Source organism: Oncorhynchus masou, chromosome 18, assembly GCF_036934945.1.
Source record: "Oncorhynchus masou masou isolate Uvic2021 chromosome 18, UVic_Omas_1.1, whole genome shotgun sequence".
Taxonomy (NCBI): domain Eukaryota; kingdom Metazoa; phylum Chordata; class Actinopteri; order Salmoniformes; family Salmonidae; genus Oncorhynchus; species Oncorhynchus masou.
The window spans coordinates 25,476,999-25,504,742 of record NC_088229.1 but is presented as its reverse complement, the minus strand read 5'-3'; the positions used below and the strand labels follow the sequence as shown (position 1 = coordinate 25,504,742).

At 41.1% G+C, this 27,744-nt stretch overlaps 1 protein-coding gene across 1 annotated transcript; it reads right to left on the bottom strand.

Moving 5' to 3' along the window:
- Positions 1–491: 491 nt before the first annotated feature.
- LOC135504300 (calcitonin gene-related peptide type 1 receptor-like) lies at positions 492–27,744 on the bottom strand. The gene is made up of 13 exons (XM_064922723.1): positions 27,421–27,744; positions 13,332–13,386; positions 13,085–13,226; positions 7,490–7,597; positions 7,254–7,366; positions 7,001–7,092; positions 6,472–6,598; positions 6,157–6,310; positions 2,756–2,816; positions 2,502–2,568; positions 2,175–2,393; positions 2,006–2,047; positions 492–1,831 (listed from the first exon to the last, which is right to left on the bottom strand). Exons 2-13 carry the CDS (start codon positions 13,380–13,382, stop codon positions 1,568–1,570), a joined length of 1,440 nt encoding a protein of 479 aa, XP_064778795.1. The 5' UTR covers positions 13,383–13,386; positions 27,421–27,744; the 3' UTR covers positions 492–1,567.

Sequence of the window (27,744 nt, the reverse complement as noted above, 5' to 3'; positions counted from 1 at the left end):
AGTGAGTGAGTGAGTAGAGTAGAGTGAGTGAGTAGAGTAGACCGAGTGAGTGAGTAGTGTGAGTAGAATGAGTGAGTGAGGAGGAGAGTAGAGTGAGTGAGTAGAGTGAGAGTGAGTAAGTAGTGAGTAGAGTGAGTAGTGAGAGAGTAGAGTGAGAGAGTAGAGTGAGTGAGTAGAGTGAGTAGTGAGTGAGTAGAGTGAGTAGAGTGAGTGAGTAGAGTGAGTGAGTAGTTAGTAGTGAGTAGAGTTAGTAGTGAGTAGAGTGAGTGAGTGAGTGAGTGAGTGAGTGAGTGAGTGAGTAGAGTGAGTGAGTGAGTAGAGTGAGTGAGTAGAGAGTGAGTAGAGAGTGAGTAGAGTAGAGTGAGTGAGTGAGTAGAGTGAGTGAGTAGAGTGAGTGAGTAGAGTAGAGTGAGTGAGTAGAGTGAGAATGAGAAAGTAGAGTGAGAGTTACAAAAAAGTTATACTTAAATAGAAAATAACAAGCAAAAACCTCAATTATAAAAGTTTATTTTAATACCATTGTTACACAATTAAATAGGTTTATAAAGTAGTGTATTCAGTTAGGCATTTATTCTGAAGTCAAAGTGGAATGTTTTTCACTGCAGCATTTCAAAACCTCCCCACTACACACATATGTATGCATGTATAAATAGTTAAACTGCAGCTCAGTGCTATAATACATGTATCCTTAGATTTTTCATATGGTGAAAAGCAACTCAATAAACAAGACTTGTAAAACCGTAAGAAAATAACACTGGATAAAAAAAAGTGACTTTTGGGTGTTGTCAGACATAGGGCACATCACTGAATCATAGGTTCTCCCATTTGAGGGTCAAAGCACACAGACACACTATTCCTCATTGTGTTGTATGCCTTATTCACTGTCAGTCATCTTCCTTGCCTCTGAGAACTCAACATTCAGCAGTCAAAACTATGCCAAGTAATTTCATGGTTCTAAAAAGGCAAGCTTATGCAACACAATTAAATAATAAGTTCCACATCATTAAAGTGACATCAAAAAGACAGATCCTAATTTTAACAATATAAAAGGAGTGTCAGAGTTTAATAAACTCATCAAATATAAGAGTGCTTATATACTGTACAAATGGTACAATAGGCCTACAGAAAATTATTATATCAGACACTAATTCGCATTGAAGGCCAAGATCAAACATTACCAGAGATAGCCATCTTCATTGGGTCCTTGTATCACTGGATTTGTTCCATAAGGCCAACATGAGCAACATTGAGAAGCCACAGTGAAATGTATATACATTTGGGGCAAATACTTGTCTGCAAGGTTTCAACTGGACCCTGTAAACGGATCATTCATTATCAAATGTGTGTGTCTTTGTCTGTGTTGTGTGTTTGTGCTTGCATGTGTATCTTGTACACATTTGTGCATATATTCTTACAGTGTGTGTGTGTGTGTGTGTGTGTGTGTGTGTGTGTGTGATCCTCTTTTTCTGCTCTGACCAATTATCTGTGGCCATGCTGTGAGCTAAGTGAGCCTGTTTGTGACCAGCATAATGTGATGACACCTATGGGTAGGGACAATGCAATGCTCTCAGATGTCAGTGGTCTCCAGGATCCTGGGCGTGTCCATCTCCCTATTGGTGCAGCGCTTGCCGTTGCTCTGTCCATTGGCTCGGTAGTGCACACTGCCACCTGGCTTAATGATGGTGTCCTCCTCAGAAGCAGTGAGCTCCAGGCTGACTGTAGCGCGACTCGTCTCGGTCACAGAGGAGTTGGTGTTGTAGTGGGAGTAGGAATCTGTCCATTTCCACACCAGCTTGGTCTGGGCCCATTTCCTTCTAAGACATGCCTGCACCTGTGGAACCAAAGACAGAGTGGTTTAAGAGCAACATAAATGCAAGCTTGAACCTTATCAGTAAATACTGGCAAACAAATATATATAGAATTCCTGAATGACAATGATTCTACTTCTAAATGAAAAGATAGACTGAGGGTAATCATCAGCTATTTAAGAAATACTGGCACTTACCTCTGCATTGCAAAAGCAGAATATAATTGCGACCAGGAGTCCCTATACAGGAATAATTATTCAGTGAATATTCCTCCAGATTAAACATTCTGTAATGGCCTTATATCGCTTGTGGATATTGGGTGTTGAAAGGTTATCAGATTTGCTTTTAATAAAAAACCACCCATACCTGGAAATGTGTGAAGATGTTCATGGTGAACTCATAGATGGCCCTGGCCTTATGTCCCTCTGGCCTCCAAGGAACCAGGATGAACTGGGCTCCCAGCAGAGGTATCAGGATTAGAGTGGCTCGCACAGCCTTCATATAGGCATTGGACTGCGCACTGTGGGTCACCTGCAGCTTGGTGATCAGCACACGCACTATGTTGAGTAGGAAGAACAGGTTCACCTGGAAACAGCCAGAGGGAAGCAGAGGAGGAGGGATGGAGTTTGAGCACACTGTCCACTTTGGTTTCTATTTTTGTTAGATATTTTTGTTTTGGTAGTGCAGACTGACCAGCAGGGCAGCTTGGAAAGGACCATGGATGATGTAGAGCAGGTGTGTGTCGGAACTGATCCAGCATCTGGGAGACAAGGAGAGATGAGGCTAAAGTCAACTGAGACAGTCAAATAAGATCCTGAGCTTTACTGGGACATAAGTATTGTAACTGACAGGATGCAGCGTACTAATGCAGCGTGCAGTGCACTGTCAACCTCTGCTACTATTGTGCACAGTAGCATATTATTCAGAGGGAGGAGTTGACACATTACCTGTCATCATAGAAGACCCCGCGGGCCACAGCATGTGTAATGGCAGGAATGATGGGGAAGCCTGGGAGAGAGACAGAGGAGTCCATAGCTGCAGTTCAAACGCAAAGTAGACAGCCCTCAGCCCTAAACCCTCAGCCCTTGAATAACATTTTACATCGTCACATCAGAGTGTACCTTAAATGTCCCTTGCCCAAATGAGGGAGAGAGAGGCAATGTCCTTGGTGAAAATCTTGAAGTTGAGCTTAAAAACAACCAACCTAAAGCTATTAATGTAGCTAGCAAGCTAACGTAACTAGCTAGCACTCCTGTCAGGTAGCTAGCTACAGTTACCCATAGCTGGCTAGCTAGGTTTATAGTTTGGTAATGTATTCCAAATCATTTTCACAATTCCAAAAAAATGTTTATGAAGCTAGCTACATTTTATAGTCTCATGGTGAGGAGCCTAAGCCAATTTGAGCGTTATTCCCATTTGCCAATGTTAAAATCAAATAAAATTGTATTTGTCACATGCCCGAATACAACAGGTATACAGCAGTTGCCATACCAGGCAGTGACGCAACTAGTCCGGATGCTATCAATGGTGCAGCTGTAGAATTTGAGGATAGGAGGACCCATGCCAAATCTTTTCAGTCTCCTGGCATTGTCGTGCCCTCTACACGACTGTCTTGGAGTGTTTGGACCATGATAGTTTGTTGGTGATGTGGACACCAAGTAACTTGAAGCTCTCAACCTGCTCCACTACAGCCCTGTCGATGTCGTCCATGATCATCTCCTTTGTCTTGATCACATTGAGGGAGAGGTTGTTATCTTGGCACCTCACTGCCAGGTCTCTGACCTCCCTATAGGCTGTCTCGTCATTGTTGGTGATCAGGACTACCACTGTTGTGTCGTCGGCAAACTTAATGATGGTGTTGGAGTCGTGCTTGGCCATGGAGTCAAAGGTGAACAGGGAGTACAGGAGGGGACTGAGTACGCACCCCTGAGGGGCCCCCATGTTGAGGATCAGCGTGTCAGATTTGTTGTTGCCTACCCTAACCATCTGGGGCCGGCCCGTCAGGAAGCCCAGGATCCAGTTGCAGAGGGAGGTGTTTAGTCCCAGGGTCCTTAGCTTAGTGATGAGCTTTGAGTGTACTATGAATAGCATTCTCACGTAGGTGTTCCTTTTGTCCAGGTGGGAAAGGGCAGTGCAATAGAGATTGCGTCATCTGTGGATCTGTTGGGGCAGTATGCAAATTGGAGTGGGTCTAGGGTTTCTGGGATAATGGTGTCGATGTGAGCCATGACCAGCCTTTCAAAGCACTTCAAGGCTACAGAAGTGAGTGCTACGGGTTGCTACAGGTCACAATATCATCTGTATATACACTGCTCAAAAAAATAAAGGGAACACTAAAATAACACATCCTAGATCTGAATGAATGAAATATTCTTATTAAATACTTTTTTCTTTACATAGTTGAATGTGCTGACAACAAAATCACACAAAAATTATCAATGGAAATCAAATTTATCAACCCATGGAGGTCTGGATTTGGAGTCACACTCAAAATTAAAGTGGAAAACCACACTACAGGCTGATCCAACTTTGATGTAATGTTCTTAAAACAAGTCAAAATGAGGCTCAGTAGTGTGTGTGGCCTCCACGTGCCTGTATGACCTCCGTACAACGCCTGGGCATGCTCCTGATGAGGTGGCGGATGGTCTCCTGAAGGATCTCCTCCCAGACCTGGACTAAAGCATCCACCAACTCCTGGACAGTCTGTGGAGCAACGTTGCTTTTGTGGATGGAGCGAGACATGATGTCCCAGATGTGCTCAATTGGATTCAGGTCTGGGGAACGGGCGGGCCAGTCCATAGCATCAATGCCTTCCTCTTGCAGGAACTGCTGACACACTCCAGCCACATGAGGTCTAGCATTGTCTTGTATTAGGAGGAACCCAGTGTCAACCGCACCAGCATATGGTCTCACAAGGGGTCTGAGGATCTCATCTCGGTACCTAATGGCAGTCAGGCTACCTCTGGCAAGCACATGGAGGGCTGTGCGGCCCCCCAAAGAAATGCCACCCCACACCATGACTGACCCACCGCCAAACCGGTCATGCTGGAGGATGTTGCAGGCAGCAGAACGTTCTCCACGGCGTCTCCAGACTGTCACGTCTGTCACATGTGCTCAGTGTGAACCTGCTTTCATCTGTGAAGAGCACAGGGTGCCAGTGGCGATTTGCCAATCTTGGTGTTCTCTGGCAAATGCCAAACGTCCTGCACAGTGTTGGGCTGTAAGCACAACCCCCACCTGTGGACGTCGGGCCCTCATACCACCCTCATGGAGTCTGTTTCTGCCCGTTTGAGCAGACACATGCACATTTGTGGCCTGCTGGAGGTCATTTTGCAGGGCTCTGGCAGTGCTCCTCCTTGCACAAAGGCGGAGGTAGCGGTCCTGCTGCTGGGTTGTTGCCCTCCTACGGCCTCCTCCACGTCTCCTGATGTACTGGCCTGTCTCTAGGTAGCGCCTCCATGCTCTGGACACTACGCTGACAGACACAGCAAACCTTCTTGCCACAGCTCGCATTGATGTGCCATCCTGGATGAGCTGCACTACCTGAGCCACTTGTATGGGTTGTAGACTCCATCTCATGCTACCACTAGAGTGAAAGCACCGCCAGCATTCAAAAGTGACCAAAACATCAGCCAGGAAGCATAGGAACTGAGAAGTGGTCTGTAGTCACCACCTGCAGAACCACTCCTTTATTGGGGGTGTCTTGCTAATTGCCTATAATTTTCACCTGTTGTCTATTCCATTTGCACAACAGCATCTGAAATGTATTGTCAATCAGTGTTGCTTCCTAAGTAGACAGTTTGATTTCACAGAAGTGTGATTGACTTGGAGTTACATTGTGTTGTTTCAGTGTTCCCTTTATTTTTTTGAGCAGTGTATATTTTTAGCAACCAATCTTAATAGTTTTGTTGATTAAATTTGACACTTCGTGGGCACCGGAGTTTGACACGTGGCTACAGTTGGTAGTCACATGTCAAACCCACAAGTGATTAAAGTTCTTCACTCGCTCCCTCAAGCTAAATCGAGGGCCGAGGGGGCAACGTTTGAATTTAACCTCCACTTATGTCGGCAATCAAACTGTCTCTGGTTTTGACGGGGATTCTCCCAAGGGAAAGTGGCAAGCGCAAGGGCTGAGGAGGTAAAATGAAAGTGTTTGGACTGCAGCCCAAGACTGTCATGAGCTTCCATAAGGCCTTCTGAGATGACACAATGCATAATATAGAGATATGAAACCATAGAAGAAATTTTCAACATTGTGCTAGGGGAACAGGATGCTGAAACAACAATGAATTTCAGATAGCGGAGCAGAACATACAGCAGTGTGACAAAGATGCAGTCAGTCACTCACCCCAACCAAGGACATAATACCAGCCCAGCTGCTGCTCTCCCACAAACACAGAAACGACGATGAGAGTGTGCAAGTAGATCCCCTCACACAGCATCCAGAAGTAGTTGGAGCCAAATATATACTGGTTCAGGACTGTCAGGATCTTGCATCCAATCTGAGAACAGCACAGGGACAACTTTCTGAAGTTGTCACACATTGCCACACATTGTGGAGTGTAGCACCTCAAAATTGCATCTTCACCAACTTCATGGGTTCAACCAGTAGCCATTCATGTTCAGAGTAATCCCCCTGATGGCAGAGGTGTACATTACTTACAGGGTAGCTGGCCCCCAGCTGCTGGTTTTTGGCTACAGCAGAGATCCAGATGACGGTGCAGATGGAGTTGAAGATAAAGGACAGGAACATGTTCTTATGGAGGGAGATCCTCTGGCAGCTCAGACTCCTAATGGGAGGATTAGAACAGAGGGACACAACTCAAGAAACAAGTGGTGTGGTATGGTAATTACTTTTATTTGTAAAAAAAAAAAAAATGTTTAGGTCATAGGATAACTTTCTTATTTTTCACTTTTCCACTTCATGGTGTAGCACTAGTAGTCAAATGTTGTGAATTCAAGTTGGCAATGTAGGAAGAACCAAATACCTCTGTTTTAGAATAGAGGGCTCAGTGTGTAGTTGGAACCAAATACTTCTGTTTTAGAATAGGGAGCTCGGTATGCAGGAAGAGCAACACCAACAGAATCACTTTGATTCAAGGATGTGAAAAAGTACACTAATGTGACAGTCTACCGTTGTGCTCTGAATATCTGCCTCAATGGGTCCATGGAGGAAACCATGAATGACTTACTTGAAGTAGGAGAAGATGCAGAGTGAGATGATGAGGGATACCACAGACAATCCATGTCCCACAATGGCCAAGTAGTACAAGCTGAAAGCAAACTGGGCAAGAAGGGAATGAGGATACAAGAGGAAGCATTAATTCACTTCTTTAACTAAGTGGACACAATAGAGATGTTGACAACAACAATCACTAAATGGACTCTAATAAAAATTGTTTAGCCACTGTCAGAATTGATAAACTATTTGGCTTAGAAGTATACCATCAGTTTATCCTTGGTGTACATCTGACACTGGGTGTAATTGGACCAAATACGGTTGCTCTCAGGGTGACGAAACCACTGTCCATCCAAGTTGCACACTTTGGTCGCTTTCTCTGTTTGAATGGACACAGGGAGAATATGGATGTCACAAAACATTTCAGGTAGGGCATCATCAGTAAAGATCACGTCAGTTGAATTGTGATTGAATGAGATGTGTGGCTGACTGGTTGGCTCACCTGAGGGGTCAAAGTCCTGGAAGTAATCAGGGCAGAGCTGCATGGCTGTGCCAGGGGCAGAGTCACTCCAACATAGCCATCCGTCCCATGTGCGGTTACAGAATGTGCCTGCAGGGGGCAAAGAGGGAGGAGCAGCTGTTTGCAGTGTATGATACTAATGCAACCATTTCATTTTTCAAAAAGTTTAGGTTCATTGCATTAGTGAACTCTGAACTGTGTATTATATCATGAACATATACAGGTTGAGTGACATCTGGTATTAGTGATCAAAGAACAGTTCTAATAACCTAGGTATAAATCTTTCACACCCATTTTAAAATCCTGTGTTGTTGGGTCGTTTTCTAAGACAAACTGAAAACAACAGTCTATTATTTCCTGTGAATGTGACGCAAAAGCCAACAGAGAAACGAAAAACAGATGGAACCCAACACCTAAAATGTCCCTTCAAAATGATTGATATAAAACATTGAACATTGTATCAATACTGTACATTAAAACAGCTGAGAGAAACAGCTACATATGCAGACACATATCACTTTAAATACATTCCTAGTAAACAATACAAGGAAGTCTGTGTCCAGGTTGTTGCATGTAGGGAAATAGAGCGCAAAATAGCATTTCAAAGGCTGTTATTTACTGAGCTCCAGTAACGGGGGCAGCTTGGAGACAAAGAACACTTCCCTCCTTTCAGACCTGAGGGTAGTCACTTCCCTTCTCCCTATTTCTCTCCTGACCTGCACTATTCCTCCACTCTTATTATGATGAGTGTGTCTGTGGCTGCATGTCAGTGGCAGTCAGTGCCATTTATTTTGATTATTAGACTGTATTTAACCAAGAGAACCCATTGAGACCAGGGTCTCATTTCCAATGGTGCCCTGAGAACAACAGTGAGCAACAATTCAAGCATGATCACTACAAAATTACAGTTAAAACATGTAAAATAAACTATGTTTCATTCAAAAGGGCAGTAGAAACAAATAAACTCAGCAAAAAATTAAATGTCCCTTTTTCAGGGCCCTGTCTTTCAAAGATAATTCATAAAAAAACAAATAACTTCAGATCTTCATTGTAAAGGGTTTAAACACGGTTTCCCATGCTTGTTCAATGAACCATAAACAATGAATGAACATGCACCTGTGGAACGGTCGTTAAGACACTAACAGCTTACAGACTGTAGGCAATTAAGGTCACAGTTATGAAAACTTAGGACACTAAAGAGGCCGTTCTACTGACTCTGAAAAACACCAAAAGAAAGATGCCCAGGGTCAGTGCTCCTCTGCGTGAACGTGCCTTAGGCATGCTGCAAGGGGGCATGAGGATTACAGATGTGGCCAGGGCAATAAATTGCAATGTCCGTACTGTGAGACGCCTAAGACAGCACTACATTGAGACAGGAGAGAAAGCTGATCGTCCTCAGTGGCAGACCACATGTAACAACACCTGCAAAGGATTGGTACATCCGAACATCACACCTGCGGGACAGGTACAGGATGGCAAAAACAACTGCCCGAGTTACACCAGGAACGCACAATACCGCCATCAGTGCTCAGACTGTCCGCGAGAGGCTGGACTGAGGGCTTGTTGGCCTGTTGTAGGTCCTGGCAGGTCCTGACCAGACGTCACCGGCAACAATGTTGCCTATGGGCCCAAACCCACCTTTGCTGGACCAGAGAGGACTGGCAAAATGTGCTCTTCACTGACGAGTTGTGGTTTTGTCTCACCAGGGGTAATGGCATTTATCGTCGACTAAATGAGCGCTACCCCGAGGCCTGTACTCTGGAGCGGGATCGATTTGGAGGTAGAGGGTCCATCATGGTCTGGGGCAGTGTGTCACAGCATCATCGGACTGAGCTTGTCATTATAGGCAATCTCAATGCTGTGCGTTACAGAGAAGACATACTCCTCCCTCATGTGGTACCCTTCCTGCAGGCTCATCCTGACATGACCCTCCAGCATGACAATGCCACCAGTCATACTGCTCGTTCTGTGCATGACTTCCTGCAAGACAGGAATGTCAGTGTTCTGCCATGGCCAGCGAAGAGCCTGGATCTCAATCCCATTGAGCACGTCTGGGACCTGTTGGATCGGAGGGTGGGGGCTAGGGCCATTCCCCCCAGAAATGTGCGGGAACTTGCAGGTGCCTTGGTGGAAGAGAGGGGTAACATCTCACAGCAAGAACTGGCAACTCTGGTGCAGTCCTTGAGGAGGAGATGCACTGTAGTACCTAGTGCAACTGGTGGCCACACCAGATACTGACTGTTACTTTTGATTTTAACCCCCCCTTTGTTCAGGGACACATTATTCCATTTCTGTTAGTCACATGTCTCTGGAACTTGTTCAGTTTACGTCTCAGTTGTTGAATCTTATGTTCAAACAAATATTTACACGTTAAGTTTGCTGAAAATAAACACAGTTGACAGTGAAAGGATGTTTCTTTTTTTTCTGAGTTTATATACAGTCAATCAAAACAAGTACCGTTTTCATTGGTCAGATTTTTTTTTATCAGAGCCCTGAATTCACCTTTTGGGACCAAATAATTTAGTTTTAGAGTGACCTGTAGGTCATTCCAGGACGGAGACGCATAGTAACTGAAAGCTGTCTTCCCTAACTCAAAGGAGACACTGGAATCTTTAGTACCAACCAGTCTTGAGAGCGAGTTTTATAGGTACTAGATTTCCAATTTAGAAGTGAGGTGAGGTAATAAGGGAGTTGCTGGAGAAGTACTTTATATACGAATAATAGCCAATGTTGGGGTCTTCTGTTAGTCAGAGACTCCGAACCAACAGAAATATATAAGAGACATGATGCGTACGGAATTCTCGCCAGTGATAAAACGCAAGGCTGAGTGGTAGACTGAATCCAGAGGTTTTAACAGGCTGCCGGGTGCATGTAGATTGTGTCGCAATAGTCAATTACAGGGAGGAGTGTCTTCCTCCTATTTTCAAAAGTGAAACGGGATTTATGTTTATTCTCGCAACTTTGTCTGCTTATCAATGTGTTTTTTAAAAGGCTGGCTTATCGTCAATCAAATACCTAGATAATTAAAATGGGGGCCTAGCTCAATTTGGACTCCTCTTAATGTACATATATATGCAGGTCTTTAGGATACATTTTATGAGACCTGGAGAAAAATATAAACTTTGTTTTATCAACATTTTAGCACTAATTTAAGATTGAATTTAATCAAAGCCAAGCTGAAAGTTGTGAATGGCCTGCTACACTGAGGGGACGGGAATAAGTAACTGTCATCCACAGAGATGTAAGCCCCAGTTGCTGTTGGGGGACTAACCAAAATGATGAATGTAAATAGGGAACAGTAAGGGCCTAGTACTGAGCCTTGTGGCACTCCTTTGGTTATGCTAAGAAAATTAGACTGAACTCCATCAGATATACACCGACTTCTGTTGTGCAGGTCATTTTTTAACCAGCCGCAGGTCTCTTGATCCAGACCAACTTCGAATAGCAGGAGTGCATGATAAACTATATCAGATACTTTTGACAGATCAATAAAAAGGGCAGCGCGCAGTACTCTTTCCTGTCTGATGTGTTTATGTAATTTAAGACTCGAGAAGCAGGGAGATGGTGCTGCGACCTGGCCTAAAGCCTGACTGGTGAGAATTCAGAATACATTTTCTAAAAAGGATGACCGCATTTGAGAATTTACCAAAAGTTCTAATATTGTCGCTAGACGTGAACGTTTTGAGGTCTGGCAATAATTATTAAGATCGCAGGGATCACCACCTTTGTGGAGCGGGAGAACAAAAAGGGCCAATTTCCACACTTTAGGAATAATACCCAAGAGAATGGCTAGATTAAAATCTAGTCAAGGGCTGCAGAATCAGGCATTTTTATTTTACCTTTATTTAACTAGGCAAGTCAGTTAAGAACAAATTCTTATTTTCAATGATGGCCTAGGAACAGTGGGTTAATGGGCTGTTCAGAGGCAGAGTGACAGATTTGTATTTTGTCAGCTTGGGGATTTGAACTTGCAACCTTCTGGTTACTAGTCCAACACTCTAACCAACAGGCTACCCTGCCACCCCAGGGTATGGGTCAAGCATGTCTGTCCCAGTGGATTTTTTTACATAAATAAAATAGGATTACTAGGAAAGTTCTGGACACTAACGGATTACTTTCATACCATAACTGCTACACAGGGTTGGGAAGGGTTGCATTCTTTACTTATTTAACAAGGCAAGTCAGTTAAGAACAAATTCTTATTTACAATGACGGCCTACCAAAAGGCAAAAGACCTCCTGCGGGGAAGGGGACTGGGATTAAAAATCATTATAATCATTTCTAAATGTAATCCGTTAGTTACTAGATTCCAGTCCAAAATTGTAATCAGTAACATAACTTTTGGATTACCCAAACTCAGTAATGTGATTACTCAGTTACTTTTAGATTGTTTTCTTTTAATGAATCTTAGGGGAAAGTAAAAAGGATCCATCCAACGCATTTAGTGTTTCATCACATTGGTCTCTCACTTGTGGTTAGACTCGCTAAGGTGGAACAAACTTAAACTTGTGCCTTTTTTCAATGCTGAATTGAATGTTGTTGAGAGAACAAAGGTATCATAATGTACTTTTTCTTTTTTCGCTAACATCCTTTCTGAATTTAAAAGTAATCTAGGTTTTTCAAAAGTATCTGCAATCTGATTACAATATTTTTGTGGGTAAAGTAACTGATTACAGTTAGTTTCTTTTTAATAACTGATGACATGCAATCAGTTTCTCCCCAACCCTACCTCTACACAACCTACATCGTTGTCACGATATTAGCTAACATCATAGTCAACAGTGGAACTAAGGCGTTAGTAAACCTACAACCTAATCCATGTGTACAATCACGCAGTACAGTGTACAGCAAGCAGTTCAGCAGTTACACCGTTGGGGCCCAGTGGCAATAGAGTAATAAAAAATTGCCACTGCGTTGCAGTGTTGGATAGCCTTAGCCAGCTAGCTAACATTTTAATAGAATTCCTCTCTGTTTAAGTCAGTTTGTTGAGTAGGCTAAATTTGCTGCATTAGCGAGCTAAGTAAGTGAAAGGTAAACTAAGAAGAACAAAAAAATGTAACTAGCTCTCTCTCTGCTGCTTTTCCTTAATTTTTGAAAAGGAATTTGTTCAAAACTGTTCAACTATTGTCTTTCTCTCTCTTTGAGTCAACTACTCACCACACGTTATGCCCTGCAGTGCTAGCTAGTTGCAGCTTATGCTTTCAGTACTGTAAGAATTATCTGATCTTTTGATTGGATGGACAACATGTCAGAGAGCTCTGATAGGTTGGAGGCCATCATCCGGAAGTAATCATAATTGCGGTGTAAGTCTATGGAAGGGGGTGAGAACAGTTAAGTATTGAAGTCAATGTATCCAGATGAGGATGGAAGTTAGCTGTCCTCCAGCTACACCATTGTGCTACCCTATAGAGTGCTGTTGAGGCTACTGTAGACCTTGATTGCAAAACAGTGTGTTTTAATCAGCTATTTGGTGACTTGTGAATATATTTTTATCATAGTTTTTATTAGAGCCTCCACAGGTGCATGTGTGTGTGGGGGTGCATGTGTGTGTGGGCGTGCATGTGTATAGTGCCTCACCATCTTCATTGTGTGGTGGGTCATGGAGAATCTTTAGGTAGCACTCAAACTGAGCTGAGAGGATCTGGCTGCGGGTCACTGTGGTTGACACAGGGTTGATAGGCACCTCTTCTGATTCCAGCACATCTTCACAGTGGCACACCTATTGGATATGTTTAAGGGCCCCCTTTTCAGTTTCTAATATGACAAAGACATCACACACACACACACACACACACACACAGAGAGAGTAGTCGAGCTCTCTCACCTCAACTCCCAGGAGTAGCACCGGAAGCCATAGTGCTAGGATCCTCCACATGGTTCTATATGGGACAAAGAGAGGTGTTGCCAGTGAGCATCAGTGAACAATGGCGAGAGGAATCCCAAGCATGGAAATAATATAGAGGAGTGAGTGGCTGTATTTCTAACTTTGCGATATACTTCATGTGGTTTGGTTCACAGTGGGGATTAATTGCAGCAACAGCTCTCTTTTGAATGGACCACTCAACAATAATTGGCCATACTATAAGGAAACAACAAAAATACTTGTTTGTTCATGATTCTACTGTCCGTCTTTGCACTCGCTGAACACGCAGCGCAGTGTGTACAAATGTCTCAGAACAGGATGTCCACTCTCAATAGGAGGTCACAGCACCGCAGTCGTTCCACTCAAGGTCATGGAACATGCATATTTACAATACCAAGCAGGATGTTTATTTGATTATGGTTGAAATTTCAAACGGGAAAAAACGGGAAGTATAACACTAGTGTCCCATCATGAAATCCAAATGTTAATTGACTAACACAGTTTAAAGCACAGTAAACTTCCTGTTAAATTTAACAGGAACATATAAGTATAGTGATTTTTTTGTTGTTGTATGAGACGTGAAAATTATGAGTGTAAAACATGAGCAAAGGGAGAGAAAGACAGGAGGAAAAGAGAGAGGATAGAATATGGAACACTGTGGAGCTTTGGGTGAAGACCAAGGACAATCCACAGAGGCTTATGGTTGGCCCAGAAATACAATACACTGGTGTAGTCTATACACTCTTTAAAAAAAGTGCTATCTAGAACCATAAAGGGTTCTTCGGCTGTCTCCATTGGAGAACCCTTTGAAGAACCATTTTTGAATGTACGTAGAACCCTTTTGGGTTCCATGTGGAACCCTTTCTATAGGGAAAGCCAAATAACCCTTTTTTCTAAGTGTGTATATACAGTGCATTTGGAAACTATTCAGACTCCTCGACTTTCCACATTTTGTTACGTTGTTTTTCATCAATCTACACAAAATACCCCATAATGACAAAGCAAAAAAACAACCTTATTCAGACTATTTGATAGGAGATTCAAAATTGAGCTCAGGTGCATCCTGTTTCCATTGATCATCCTCGAGATATTTCTACAAATTGATTGGAGTTCACCTGTGGTAAATTCAATTGATTGGACATGATTTGGAAAGGCACACCATATAAGGTCCCACAGTTGAGAGTGCATGTCAGAGCAAAAACCTAGCCATGAGTTCAAAGGATTTGTCCTAGAGCTCCGAGACAGGTTTGTGTCGAGGCACAGATTTGGGGAAGGGTACTTAACATTTTCTGCAGGATTGAAAGTCCCCAAGAACACAGTGGCCTCCATCATTCTTAAATGGAAGAAGTTTGTAACCACCAAGACTCTTCCTAGAGCTGGCTGCCCGGTCAAACTAAGCAATCGGGGGAGAAGGGCCTTGGTCAGGGAGGTGACCAAGAACCTGATGGTCACTTCAGAGTTCCTCTGTGGAGATGGGAGAACTTTCAGAAGGACAACCATCTCTGCAGCACTCCACCAATCAGGCCTTGATGGTAGAGTTGCCGGATGTAAGCAAGTCCTCAGTAAAAAGGCACTACAGCCCATTTGGAATTTGCCAAGGGGCACCAAAAGAACATGAGAAACAAGATTATCTGGTCTGATGAACCCAAGACTGAACTATTTGGCCTGAATGCCAAGCGTCACATCTGGAGGAAACCTGGCACCATCCCTACAGTGAAGCATGGTGATGGCAGCATCATGCTGTGGGGATGTTTTTAAGCAGCAGGTACTAGGAGACTAGTCAGGATCGAGCAAAGTAAAGAGGAGATCCTTAACGAAATCCTGATACCGAGTGCTTAGGACCTAAGACTGGGGTCAAGGTTCACCTTCCAACAGGACAATGACCCTAAGCACACAGCCAAGACAACGCAGGAGTGGCTTTGGGACAAGTCTCTGAATGTCCTTGAGTGGCCCAGCCAGTCCCCGGACATGAACCCAATCGAACATCCTCTGGAGAGACATGAAAATAGCTTTGCAGTGACGCTCCCAACCAGGCTGTAAACGGCTACCAAAAGGTACTTCAACAAAGTACTGAGTAAAGGGTCTAAATACTTATGATAATGTTTTTTATTTGTAATACATTTGCAAAAAAAACTCATGATGGTGTATTGTGTGTAGATTGGTGAGGGGGGAAAAAAACGATTAAATCAATTTTAGAATAAGGCTGTAACGTAATAAAATGTGGAAAAAGTCAAAGGGTCTGAATACTTTCCGAATGCACTGTTGGGTCTTCTCTCTTCAACGGCTTGTCACCTGACCAAAGTCCCATAGGGAGACACAGGGACATGGTGTCACTAGTGTTCAATAGTGTTCTCATCCAAGACGATACAACACCCTTTCACAATCAAGCCACTTTCCCAATCCCTTTACATCTGTAAAACTACTATTTACCTCCTATGCCAAGGAAAACAAACTGTAATGCGAACTGTAATAACAGTCGGGTTGTTATCATAAACTGAGTAGTAATGAGCAGAATGTTACATTCTCAGGACACCAATTCATCAGATGAGAGAGAGAGACTGCTAGGCCTGCGGGGAAGAATGTCCAACAGAAAATGTTTCCATGGAGGGACATATTTTCCATGGAGGTACTATTTTCAGGTTGTTCTCCATCATCTAGGGTGTGTTTCCATGGAGGGACCTAGATCAGTCTATCATGTGAGTGACACCCTTCACTTTCTCCTTTTATGAAGGTTAAAGGTCATCAGCAAACATCATGATCACACAACCCTAGATGATGGAGAACAACCTGAAAATAGTCCCTCCAACTGCCCTTTTGATGCACTATAGCGCTAGCATAGTGGTCAGTAGATTTTCTGCCAACAACAGTTTTTTTCCAAGAGGAACCCTTTTGGGTCCCAGCTAGAACCCTTTCTACAGAGGTAACCCAAAAGGGTTCTCCTATGGGGATAGCCAAAGAACCCTTTTACACATCCCGTGTAGCTCAGTTGGTAGAGCATGGTGTGTGCAACGCCAGGGTTCTGGGTTTGATTCCCACAGTGGACCAGAATGAAAAAGGGATGGAAATGGATGCACTCACAAAGTTGCTCTGGATAAGAGCATCTGCTGAATGACTAAAATGTAAATGTTAGTGAATATTCTACCAAATACAGTTTTAAGTATGAAATACAATGCTTAGTTGAGTAAATCCAGTTAAAAAAAGTGTTAACACCACTGTAGTTTGTCTGTGAACAAAGCTGATGTTGTGTCATTGAATATTAGTGTCTAACAAGTCCGGGATTTTTTTTCTTTTCAATTTCATTTGGCACCATGCTTTGCCACATTTAATTACCCCAATTAACAAGTATTGATTCCATCACATGCAGTGTTTGCTATCAAAGCATTTGAATTCCTGTAGACCAGACAAATAGGCCTAATTAGGCTATGAAAAATATCAAGACCAAGAAAGAAACTGCAAAAGAAAGACTTAATCAAGCTCTTTCATTTGTTGCCAGAAACAAAGCCATGACTCATGAGCTACAACAGCTTTGGGTAGAGACCCATTTGTCTATTGTTATTGTACTGTTCTATGTGTTTGTTGCTTTGATGTAGAGAATTGTAAAACAAAAGATAGAGGCCATGCTGTGATTGTGAACACCCTTGACTGGTATAAGGACGAGAAAGACATTACCAGAGGCCACTGCCTCCTATCATTACCCTGACATGGAGGGGATGAGTAGTCTGTTTGGATATGTGTCTGTGGCCAACACTAGTGGTCCCATACTCTGAGTCCTAATCTTGGTTCAACCGAACTTCAACTCAAAGCAAAACATACCAGAGACGGCGTTAAGAAACTCACATCCCTGGTCCAGCATCCTAGGTAATCAACATATTTAAAGATCAAATTGGTACTTTTATTAATAGTTGATGCAAAATGTTGATTTACACTATTTACACGATTTATTAACTGGTTTGCACACTGACATATTTACAGGTATGACTATTTAAAAATGGTAATTACTGCTAGAAACTGTCCCTTGACAACCACTCAGGAGGCTCTTTATAAGCACTCAAATAATTCATTCATTCCAGTCCAAGTCTTTTAAGTCTGACTCACAGGAATATATTCTGTGTTCAAAGCTTTCAAAGCACTTTTACTTGTTTTGATTATCTTCTTGGGTTACATATAGCACATGTGGACTTCCATAGATAAATGAAAATGTCCATTTACACTTTCATAAATGTCTCCATGTACCATGGAGTGTATGGGTAGGTTCAGACAAGCCTTTCTCTTGTTCACGCTTCCTTACATTATTTTATACCAAAGAGTCCTACCACTGGAAAAATACAGATGTGGCTGCAGTGTGTCTTCCCACATGAAAAAAATACTACAGTTTTCTATAGTAAAATGTAGTATACAATACAACACACTGTAGTAATCAAGTCAAATCAAAAAACTGTAATGGTTGCATACACGTATTTAGCAGATGTTATTGGGGGTGTAGCAATGCTTATAATGTAGCAAAATGCTTGTAAAAACTAGTATCCCTCGATCATACTTACTATAGAATGTTGTAGTTTACTACATAATAATATAGTAAATATTACAGTATTATCAGCAAAAACACACACTGTAGAAAATAAAAGTAATGTTTTTTATATAGTAAAAACTACAGTATTTAATTTGCATATACCCTTCCCATTCCCCTCCCTTTGTATTGCAATTTGTGCCACCCATTAGTGAGTAACCTAAACGCCAAGTGTTGGCCATATATTGTGTTCCCTACAGGTGCACACTCAGCGCTTCTGCTCTGTTCGGACCCCAGTTTTACCTATCTACAAGTTATGGAAAATGTGCGCTTTTCTCCAGTATGTTTCCTGAAGGAGAAAGCCTCCATTTATGTAAAATATAATAAAGCAAAAACACTATAGTAAACACTGCAGTAATGTCCACAAAAACACTACAGTAAAAATTACAGTATACTAGTCTGCAAAAACAACAGTAAATACTACAGCCTGCAAAAACACCACATTAATTATAAACATGTATATTTACTACAGTATTTAGTTGAGTTAACTGTAAATACTACATTAAATACTACAGTATTTCAGTGTAGTGTTTTTGCAGACTAAAGTCCACAAAAACACTACAGGAAATATAGTTTTTATACCATAGTATTTTTTTTAATGTGGGTCACACCGTATATTGAACAACTTGAGTATTTCCGACAACAGCAAGAGGAGCTGTTTATATTGTGTTGGACTTTTTACGAGGGAACTCGAAGTGGATGGAGGGGAAGCAACACGGTTCCCACGATTTCCATAGGACTCTAAAGTGGCTGACGCGTTTGTGAAATGGATTGCCATGAAAATGTCATTTTCAACCCAGATCCTGAAACCTTTTCGTGTTATGATGTGCAGAATCATCCCAAGGCTCAACTACCCCTGTCATATGGCAAGAAGACTCCTTCTTTATGATTTGTCTAACCTGGCTGTCTTTGACCGGACAATACAATATCATCTTATGGTGTGATTCTAAAACCAAGGTCTCTCAGAAAAGCTTTTCTCCTGTTTTTTTTTGTCTCCACCAAGCACCATCCACCCTAACCCTAAGCTGTTTACCATTTTATTTCACCATTTAAAAAAAAACTTTCATCCAGTCAGTTTTATAAATTCCTCTGAGACATCAGACCTTAATGACGTCTGGGCTCTAAATTTCCACCCACGCGTTAGAAGCATCTGTAACCCATTTGACTAGGAAAGATGCTAATCATGCATTCCATGTTTTTATGAAAAATATTTGGATTTCCCAGCTCCTTTTTGATGACCCCATGACCCCCGAGAGCAATTAATCTATTTCTGTCCTTTAGGGGTTACATTCTAATGGTGGCTCTCTGGTGCCAATTAGTTGTTTCTTGCCACATGACGTTGGTAGTTTGGTATTTTATTAGGATCCCCATTAGCTGTTGCAAAAGCAGCACCTACTCTTCCTGGGTCCACACAAAACATAAAACATGACATAATACAGAACATTAATAGACAAGAACAGCTCAAGGACAGAACTGCATTAAAAAAAGGTTTAATGGCACACATGCATATCAATACATACACACAAACTATCTAGGTCAAATAGGGGAGAGGCGTTGTCCGGTGGGGTGTTGCTTCATCTGTTTTTTAAAACCAGGTTTGCTGTTTCTTTGAGCAATATGAGATGGAACGGAGTTCCATGCAATAATGGTAAACCATTTGTTGAGCTTAGGGACGACCTCTACACAACTTCCCCCTCTCTTTTGCTAATTGTAGGTCAGGCAGTCATAGCTCACTGACTGTTACTCACTGGGGAGAGGCCTGTTTATTTGTATTTCAAAGGGGCTGCGGAGAGCCTCTCCAAATCCCAGGAAGGATAAAGTATGAGGAGGCCTCTCTTCCTTAGTTGTCCTGGCACTTCCGTCCCCCTCTCCCAACAGCCACAGGTTAAAAATATGCCATTGTTACACCTACACAAAGGCAGAGGGTTTTAGAAGGAAGAAAATGTTGAACTTTCAACATTGGTTGTTGGTGTCAGTAATACTATTATTATTATTCTTTTTACATTTAACTGCCTGAAAATGATTCCCGAAATGTTTTATTATAACTAAAACAGTTCTGTCAATTAAAAATGTCAATTTTCTGTCAATTAAAATGTATTCGTCATATACAGCGAATACAACGGATATAGACATTACCGTAAAATGCTTGTTTACGAGCCCTTACCAATGATGCAGAGTAAAAAAATATTTTCAGCTTCCAGGAATTGTATACATAGCCTTGCGACCATGGGGGTGTGCCTTATCACACTGAAGCATGAGGTGATGGCGGCAGATGAAAGGCATGACAATGGGCCTCAGGATCTCATCACGGCATCTCTGTGCATTCAAATTGACATCAATAAAATGCAATTGTGTTCATTGTCCGTAGCTTATGCCTGTCCATACCATAATCCCACCACCACCATAGGCCACTCTGTTCACAATGTTGACATCAGCAAACTTCTCGCCCACACGACGCCATCTGCCCGGTACAGTTCATCGGGATTCATCCATGAAGAGCAAACTTCTCCAGCGTGCCAGTGGCCAACTAAGGTGAGAATTTGCACACTGAAGTCTGTTACTACACCAAACTGCTGTCAAGTCTAGACCCTGGTGAGGATGAGGAGCACGCAGATGAGCTTCCCTGAGACAGTCTGTGCAGACATTTTTCGGGTGTGCAAACCCAGTTTCATCAGCTGTCTGGGTGGCTGGTCTCAGACGATCCCGCAGGTGAAGAAGCCAGATGTGTAACCACGCCAGCCCAGGAACTCCACATGGTCTGCGGTTGTGAGGCAAGTTGGACGTACTACCAAATTTTCTAAGACGACTTTAAGAGATTTTTGTTCAGTGTACATCTGGATAGATGGTACTTAAACACATCCGGTATACTGTACATTATATATAGTGTTTGCAGTCATAAATATTATAGATCAAGGGCTTTAAAACCCACCCCTCAGCTGCTCTCAGCCCGTCCCACCTACAGTGTCTCCGTAAATCACCCCCTTATACATATGTGCCATATATTTTTCCAACTTTGCTGGGATACTGCACATACATTCTGAACCTTTCTAATCACATAGTATCTACAGATTGTAAGTTAAAGATGATTTTTTTTTTACATAAGTTATTATATTGTTGATTGACAATGGCTTTCCAAATCTCCCAACAGTGTTATTTGCAGGGCTAGTTTTAGGTAAAAGTGCTTTTTCAGACACTCCTGAACCTGTGATCAGAAATAAGCTACACAGGGGTAATACCAGAATAAGTGATCTAATGATTATTTCTTCTCAGCAAAATCTGCCCGAGATTAGATGGTTTTACGCCCCATACACAACATTCTATTGGTGGCAAGAATTTTGAATAATCATTTTAATTGAAAAACTTTAAGTTTTGAATAAAGCATTGTTTTGTGTATCAGTTCATAAACCATGTGCCATGGAACATCCAAAATCTTTTCCCAGCTATTTTGCATCCTGTATTGCGGCTGCCTCTGTCAACATTTGTCCTCAAATGAAACTGGTATATGCGTTTATTTTATGCCCCCCTAAAATTTCTAATTTTGGTATTTTAATTAATAAAAGGTAGACACACAAGAACCTTCTCCCCCTTCCACCTGCCTCCTTCATTTGTGCAGTAACGTTGCAATCAGTTGGTTAACGCTGCAATCAGTTGGTTAACGCTGCAATCAGTTGGTTAACACTGCAATCAGTTGGTTAACACTGCAATCAGTTGGTTAACGCTGCTATCAGTTGGTTAACGCTGCTATCAGTTGGTTAACGCTGCAATCAGTTGGTTGTAATTTTGATAGATCAAACATTTCCATATTTTTGTTCACTGCACTTGTGACATAACTTCACCATTCCTAATATCATGAACAAATAACATTTTTTTTTTAAAGATTTTTGTATTTGTTTTTAATCAATCAGTATATTTGTGTTTAACCATAATATTTATTCTGTCTTTTCTGGGGGATAACTGGAATTGCAACCAGCTTTGTATGGCTTTTTAGTATAACTTTTGTATTACTTTAGCTTTTAGTGAGAGGTTTAATGCTTTAATGTGTAATCATTTTAGACTCAAACTCGTATTCATTATATAAATAGGCATATTGAATTTTGTCTGTCTTACCCTTCCAAATAAAATTACTTTTTGCTCATATAATTTGAAAAACTATTCGTCTGGAGTAAGCAGTGCCATAAGTCATTATGTGAACTGTGATATGACTAGAGTTATATCAGTGTGATTTCCATAAATGGAGAGGTATGGCACTCTCCCTGGTTGCAAGATCCTGTTCATTTTTGCTAACTTTCATAGTTAACATTTAGATGGCCAAAACAAAGATACGAAGACAATGGGCAACCTTGTTGAACTCCTTGACAGTTCAATACATTGAGAAGTAACCATTATTTACTATTTTTTATTTTGCCTTCAGAAAGTATTCGCACACCTTGACCTTTTCCACATTTTGGTGTGTTACAGCCTGAATTTAAAATTGATTAAACATTGATATGTCACTTGCCTACACACAATACCCCATAATGTCAAAGTGGAATTATGTGTAAATATATATATATATTTATTTATTTGTATTCTTTATTATAAATGAAAAGCTGAAATGTATTGAGTCAATTAGTATTAAACCCCTTTGTTATGGCAAACCTAAATAAGTTCAGGAGTAACAATTAGCTTAACAAGTGACATAAGTTGCATGGACTCACTCTGTGTGCAATAAGTGTTTAACATGATTTTTGAATGACTACCTCGTCTCTCTACCCCACACATACAGATAATTGTAAGGTCCCTCAGTCGAACAGTGAATTTCAAACAGACTCAATCAAAGACCAGGGAGGCTTTCCAATGCTTTGCAAAGAAGGTCGGCTATTGGTACAGTGCATTCGTAAAGTATTCAGACCCCTTGAATTTTTCCACATTGTTACGTTACAGCCTTCTTCTAAAATGGATTAAAATGTTTTTTTTCCCTCATCAATTTCATAATGGCAAAGCAAAAACAAGTTTTGAAACATTACATTTACATAAGTATTCTAGGGAGGCAGGGTAGCCTAGTGGTTAGAGTGTTGGACTAGTAACCAAAAGGTTGCAAGTTCATATCCCCGAGCTGACAAGGTACAAATCTGTCATGAACAGGCAGTTAAACCAAGCCTGAACAGACAGTGAACCCACTGTTAGGTCATCATTGAAAATAAGAATTTGTTCATAACTGACTTGCCTGGTTAAATACATTCAGAACTTTTGCTATGAGACTCAAAATTGAGCTCAAGTGCATCCTATTTCCATTGATCTTTTGCTATGAGACTCAAAATTGAGCTCAAGTGCATCCTATTTCCATTGATCATCATCGAGATGTTTCTACAACTTGATTGGAGTCCACCTTTTTGTAAAATAAATTGTCTATATGAGGTCCCACAGTTGACAGTGCATGTCAGAGCAAAAACCAAACCATGAGGTTGAATTCCTTGTTTGGACAGTTTGCACATTCAGATCAAGACAATTGATAATTTAATATCATCACCACTTTTGAGTTTCTTTGCCCATGACAGAACTATATTGCTCTCTCCCAGTCCTTTCCCCACACAACCTCATCTGTAATTGTAAAGTGAGTTTACCTGGCTAAAAGATAAGTAATATCTATTGTTTACAGGAAAGTCCCATCATCTTTTTGTATAATCTGCTAAACCACTACAATTATAACTAGCTATACTCATAATGAGATACAAGTTTCAATTATACATGCCTGTAAACTTACTAACAAAACGTACCATGATGATCAAGCTGCTAGACACCCTGAATGTATCATACTTACCAATACTACAAGAATCAATACATGACCTCTATCCATGTAGCTGTACTAAAATGTATGCACTGCTAAACATACTGTAGCTGCAACTGACTCCAAGTGGACCTCCAGCTGTCTTCCAATATCCTCCCTGTGAAAGTCTCCCTGATCCCAGATGGGGCTGTTGTCCCTGATACTATCATACCACCTCGGTACCCATAACACACATTTAGTGTCTTAATGCACACCTTCAACCACCGATTAGCATGGCCAAAGTAAAGAATTGGTACTGTCCCATGAAACCTGTTTCAATGCTACCACCCCTCAAGCGCGCAGCCAAAACCCTGTAAGCCTTTGGCATGACCATGAGAAGTGCATCTCCTCTTTTGGAATTAATGGAAAAAGAAAAAAAGGACAGCGAGAAAGAACAATAACTGCAATAGCACTGAGGACAATAAGACCTTAAGATACCGAGATAACAGCAAAGTGTGGAACATAATACTAATGATAACTAATTATATCATCTTCCCAATATTATACCAATATCCACTTGTGAGCTTTACCTTAACAGCATTGTATGCTGCATTTGAGGTAGATTCTGTATGTACATGAAGGCAGGGTAAAGTCACTAGGTGTCAGGATAGATAAGAGTTTGTGTGTGTCTGTATGTGTGTTTGTCTTGTGTCTGTACGCATGTGTGTGCGTATGTACTGTATGTGAATTTGTGTTGGTTTTGTGTGAGAGTGGCAGTGTAGTGTGTGTGGAGTGAGTGTGTATACAATTAGTGTACACAACATTAAGAACACCTTCCTAATATTGAGTTCCACCCAACCTTTTGCCCCAAGAACAGCCTCAATTCATCAGGACATGGACGCTACAAGGTGTCCAAAGCGATGCTGGCCCATGTTGACTCCAATGCTTCCCACAGTTGTGTCAAACTGGCTGCATGTCCTTTGGTGGACCATTCTTGATACACATGGGAATCTGTTTAGTGTGGAAAGCCCAGCAGTGTGGCAGTTCTTTACACAAACCAGTCCGCCTGGCACCTACTGCCATACCCCGTTTAAAGAAACTTACATTTTTTGTCTTGCCCATTCACACTCTGAAAGGCACACATACACAATCCAGGTCTCAATTGTCTCAAGGCTTAAAAATCTGTATTTAACCTGTCTCCTCACCTTCATTTACAGTGATTGAAATGTATTTAACAAGTGACATCAATAAGGGACTATAGCTTTTACCTGAATACCCCTGGTCAGTCTGTCATGGAAAGAGTCGGTGTTCTTAATGTTTTCTACACTCAGTGTATATAGTCTTGTGATTGTGCATAGTCAGTGCAAGATAGGGTCAGTGCATACTGTACATAATGTGTAAACCTACCTCAACTACTGTATGCACCACAGTGCAAAGTCTAATCTGACAAATGGTAGAGTATTTCATGGAAAAGATTCTTTACTTTTACTGACTGATTCCATAAATCACTGTTTTGTTTTCTAGGGATTGTCAAAAAGCTGTCTATTTGTGAGTGATTATGGACTTGCTTATTTTCCCATAGCTGGATCCAAAAATAGTTTTCCAAGCTTGGAGCCATGCCACAATTTTTCCTGGAGGCAAAGAGCGAAAGAGCGATAGAGAGAAAGAAAGACAGCGCAGACTGTCCAGAACAGCACCTCAACACACTGTCCCAACTCCCATAACTTATCACTGTGATGCCAGTAGGACTGGGAGGATGCCCAACTACCAGTTTATATGCCATCCAGTTCCTCAAAATAAAAAAAGAATACATAGGTAACATGATACCCTGGCCCCCATTTCCTTTCACTACCCCCAAAAAGCAGAGGTTAGTTAGGTACAGTGTCTTGGCATGATTGCAAAAGGGTTTTGGACTAAAGTACAAGGCACACAAAACCTATTTATACCACTCAACAGCTGCCTGGCAGGTCCAGCATGTTCTGGGGCAAAGACATGTTGGGGGGCGGGGACTTCTGAACAGCACCATTAAAAGCAATAGTTCACCCAAATAAAAAATGACACATTGGTTTCCTAAACCTGTAAGCAGTCTATAGACAAGACATGACCACAATCATGCTTTGGTTTAGTTTCCAGTGGTGGAAAAAGTACCCAATTGTCATAGTTGAATAAAAGTAAAGATTCCTTCATAGAAAATTACTCAAGTAAAAGTGAAAGTCACAGAGTAAAATAATACTTAAGTCTAAAAGTATTTGGTTTTAAATATAATGAAAAGGAAAAATCTACCCACACACTATATTTTGGTATTTGTTTCATTAGTCCATTGTTGATATAGTCCCAAAAGGTTTTGAATATAAGCAATCAAGTTTAAGATATAACTTTCAAAATGCATAAATACAGCTGGTATGAATGCATCATATTGTCTGTATTTATGCATTTTGAAAGTTATACATCTTGAAAAATGGATTGCTTACATGCAAAAAAATATATAAAATATACTTATGTAAATGTTATAAATAATTTCAAATGTATTATATTAAGCAAACAAGACAGCACAATTTCTTGTTTAACATTTCTCAGATAGCCAGGGCCACATTCCAACACTCAGACGTCATCTACAAATGAAGCATTTGTGTTTAGTGAGTCTTCCAAATCAGAGGCACTATGTGTGACCACAGTGAATTGGACCATTTTCTTGTCCTGCTAAGCAATTGAAATGTGAAGAATACTTTTGGTGTCAGAGAAAATGTACAAGAGTAAAAAGTACTTATTTTCTTTATGAATGTAATGGACTAAAAGTAGAAGTAATCAAAAATATAAATAGTGAAGTAGAGATAAGCAAAAAAACGACTTAAGTAGTACTTCAAAGTATTTCCCTGGTCTGTTTCCACATGCTAACATTTTAGCATTTGTAGCACAAGCCCCATTCAAGTCATGGGAATTTTTCACACATCATGTTCAAACCATCCTAAAGTATCTAAAATTGATTTGTGAAGCTCAACAAAGTCATGGAAGGCAGTCTTGTAAGGAAACCTAAATACAATTTTGTAATTTGGGCGAACTTTCCCTTTAAAACCAGGAAAACAATATGCATAAATTGAACAGATCTGGAAACACCTCAAGTTACTTATTGCCAGCATTTGATGTGATCCCCTATTCATAATTTGAGTGTCATAAAACAGTCACATGTAGTTATGAAGGCACAACTGTCAAGGAAATTAATTTCATTTCACGTATATTACTTGTTCTTAAAAGGCTAATTTGTTGCAATAACCACGTACGTCCACACGCACGCGCACAAACACGTACACATAATTAGATTTTGCAACTTTAAATTCATGCACTCCAATTCCCAAACAAGGCAACCAACTAACTGGTCTGGGCTTGTTATTCACTCAACATGTTTGGGTGGAGTTATCCGTTCACTAATACCCAAATGTGCGAATATAACCAAATGTGTTTTAATTGTTTTTACTAATTGACATTTTGTTTAAAAACAAAAAAAATCAATTTACTTAAAAGGACACTAAGATCTTGAAGTTTCGCTGGGCATACATACATTAAGCTACTGATAGGCTACGCGCGTAGCCTGTCTATGATTTGAAATCGTGAGACAATCACAGTAACATAGATGTCACATTCCGTAAATGGTAAACAAACAAAAAAAACAACAATTTATGTTACAAGCAAAAACATTTAAATCTAACATGGACATACTCTTGGAAAATATGCAAAAATACCTTCAGAATTTGTTGGATGCTCTAACTACTTTCCAAATCTTCCCACCTTCACATGTTCCAGTATAAATGTGTCAGGCACTGCGTCCAGCCCGCACCAACGCATTGAATTGATAACCGCAGATATTGAGGGCGGTCCATCTCACGGGCATCAAGCTCTTGGGGATTTTATTATCAACATTAAAGGTGCAATATACAAAATCACACCACCATTTCCTGGTTGCTAAAACCAAAAAGTTACATATTGCAGCTATGCATTTCATTTCTGAGCTTAATTGGTTATTTCCATGATTGATTCCGTGTTTCAATTGTTGAAGTCATGCTCAG

Excerpts from the sequence above, each read along its gene's own strand:
- LOC135504300 (XM_064922723.1), bottom strand. The coding sequence starts at position 13,382 with ATGTGGAGGATCCTAGCACTATGGCTTCCGGTGCTACTCCTGGGAGTT. Across the intron at positions 7,598-13,084 it reads CCCACCACACAATGAAGATG|GCACATTCTGTAACCGCACA; the intron begins GTGAGGCACTAT and ends TGCCCCCTGCAG. Across the intron at positions 2,817-6,156 it reads GTATTATGTCCTTGGTTGGG|GCTTCCCCATCATTCCTGCC; the intron begins GTGAGTGACTGA and ends TCTCTCTCCCAG.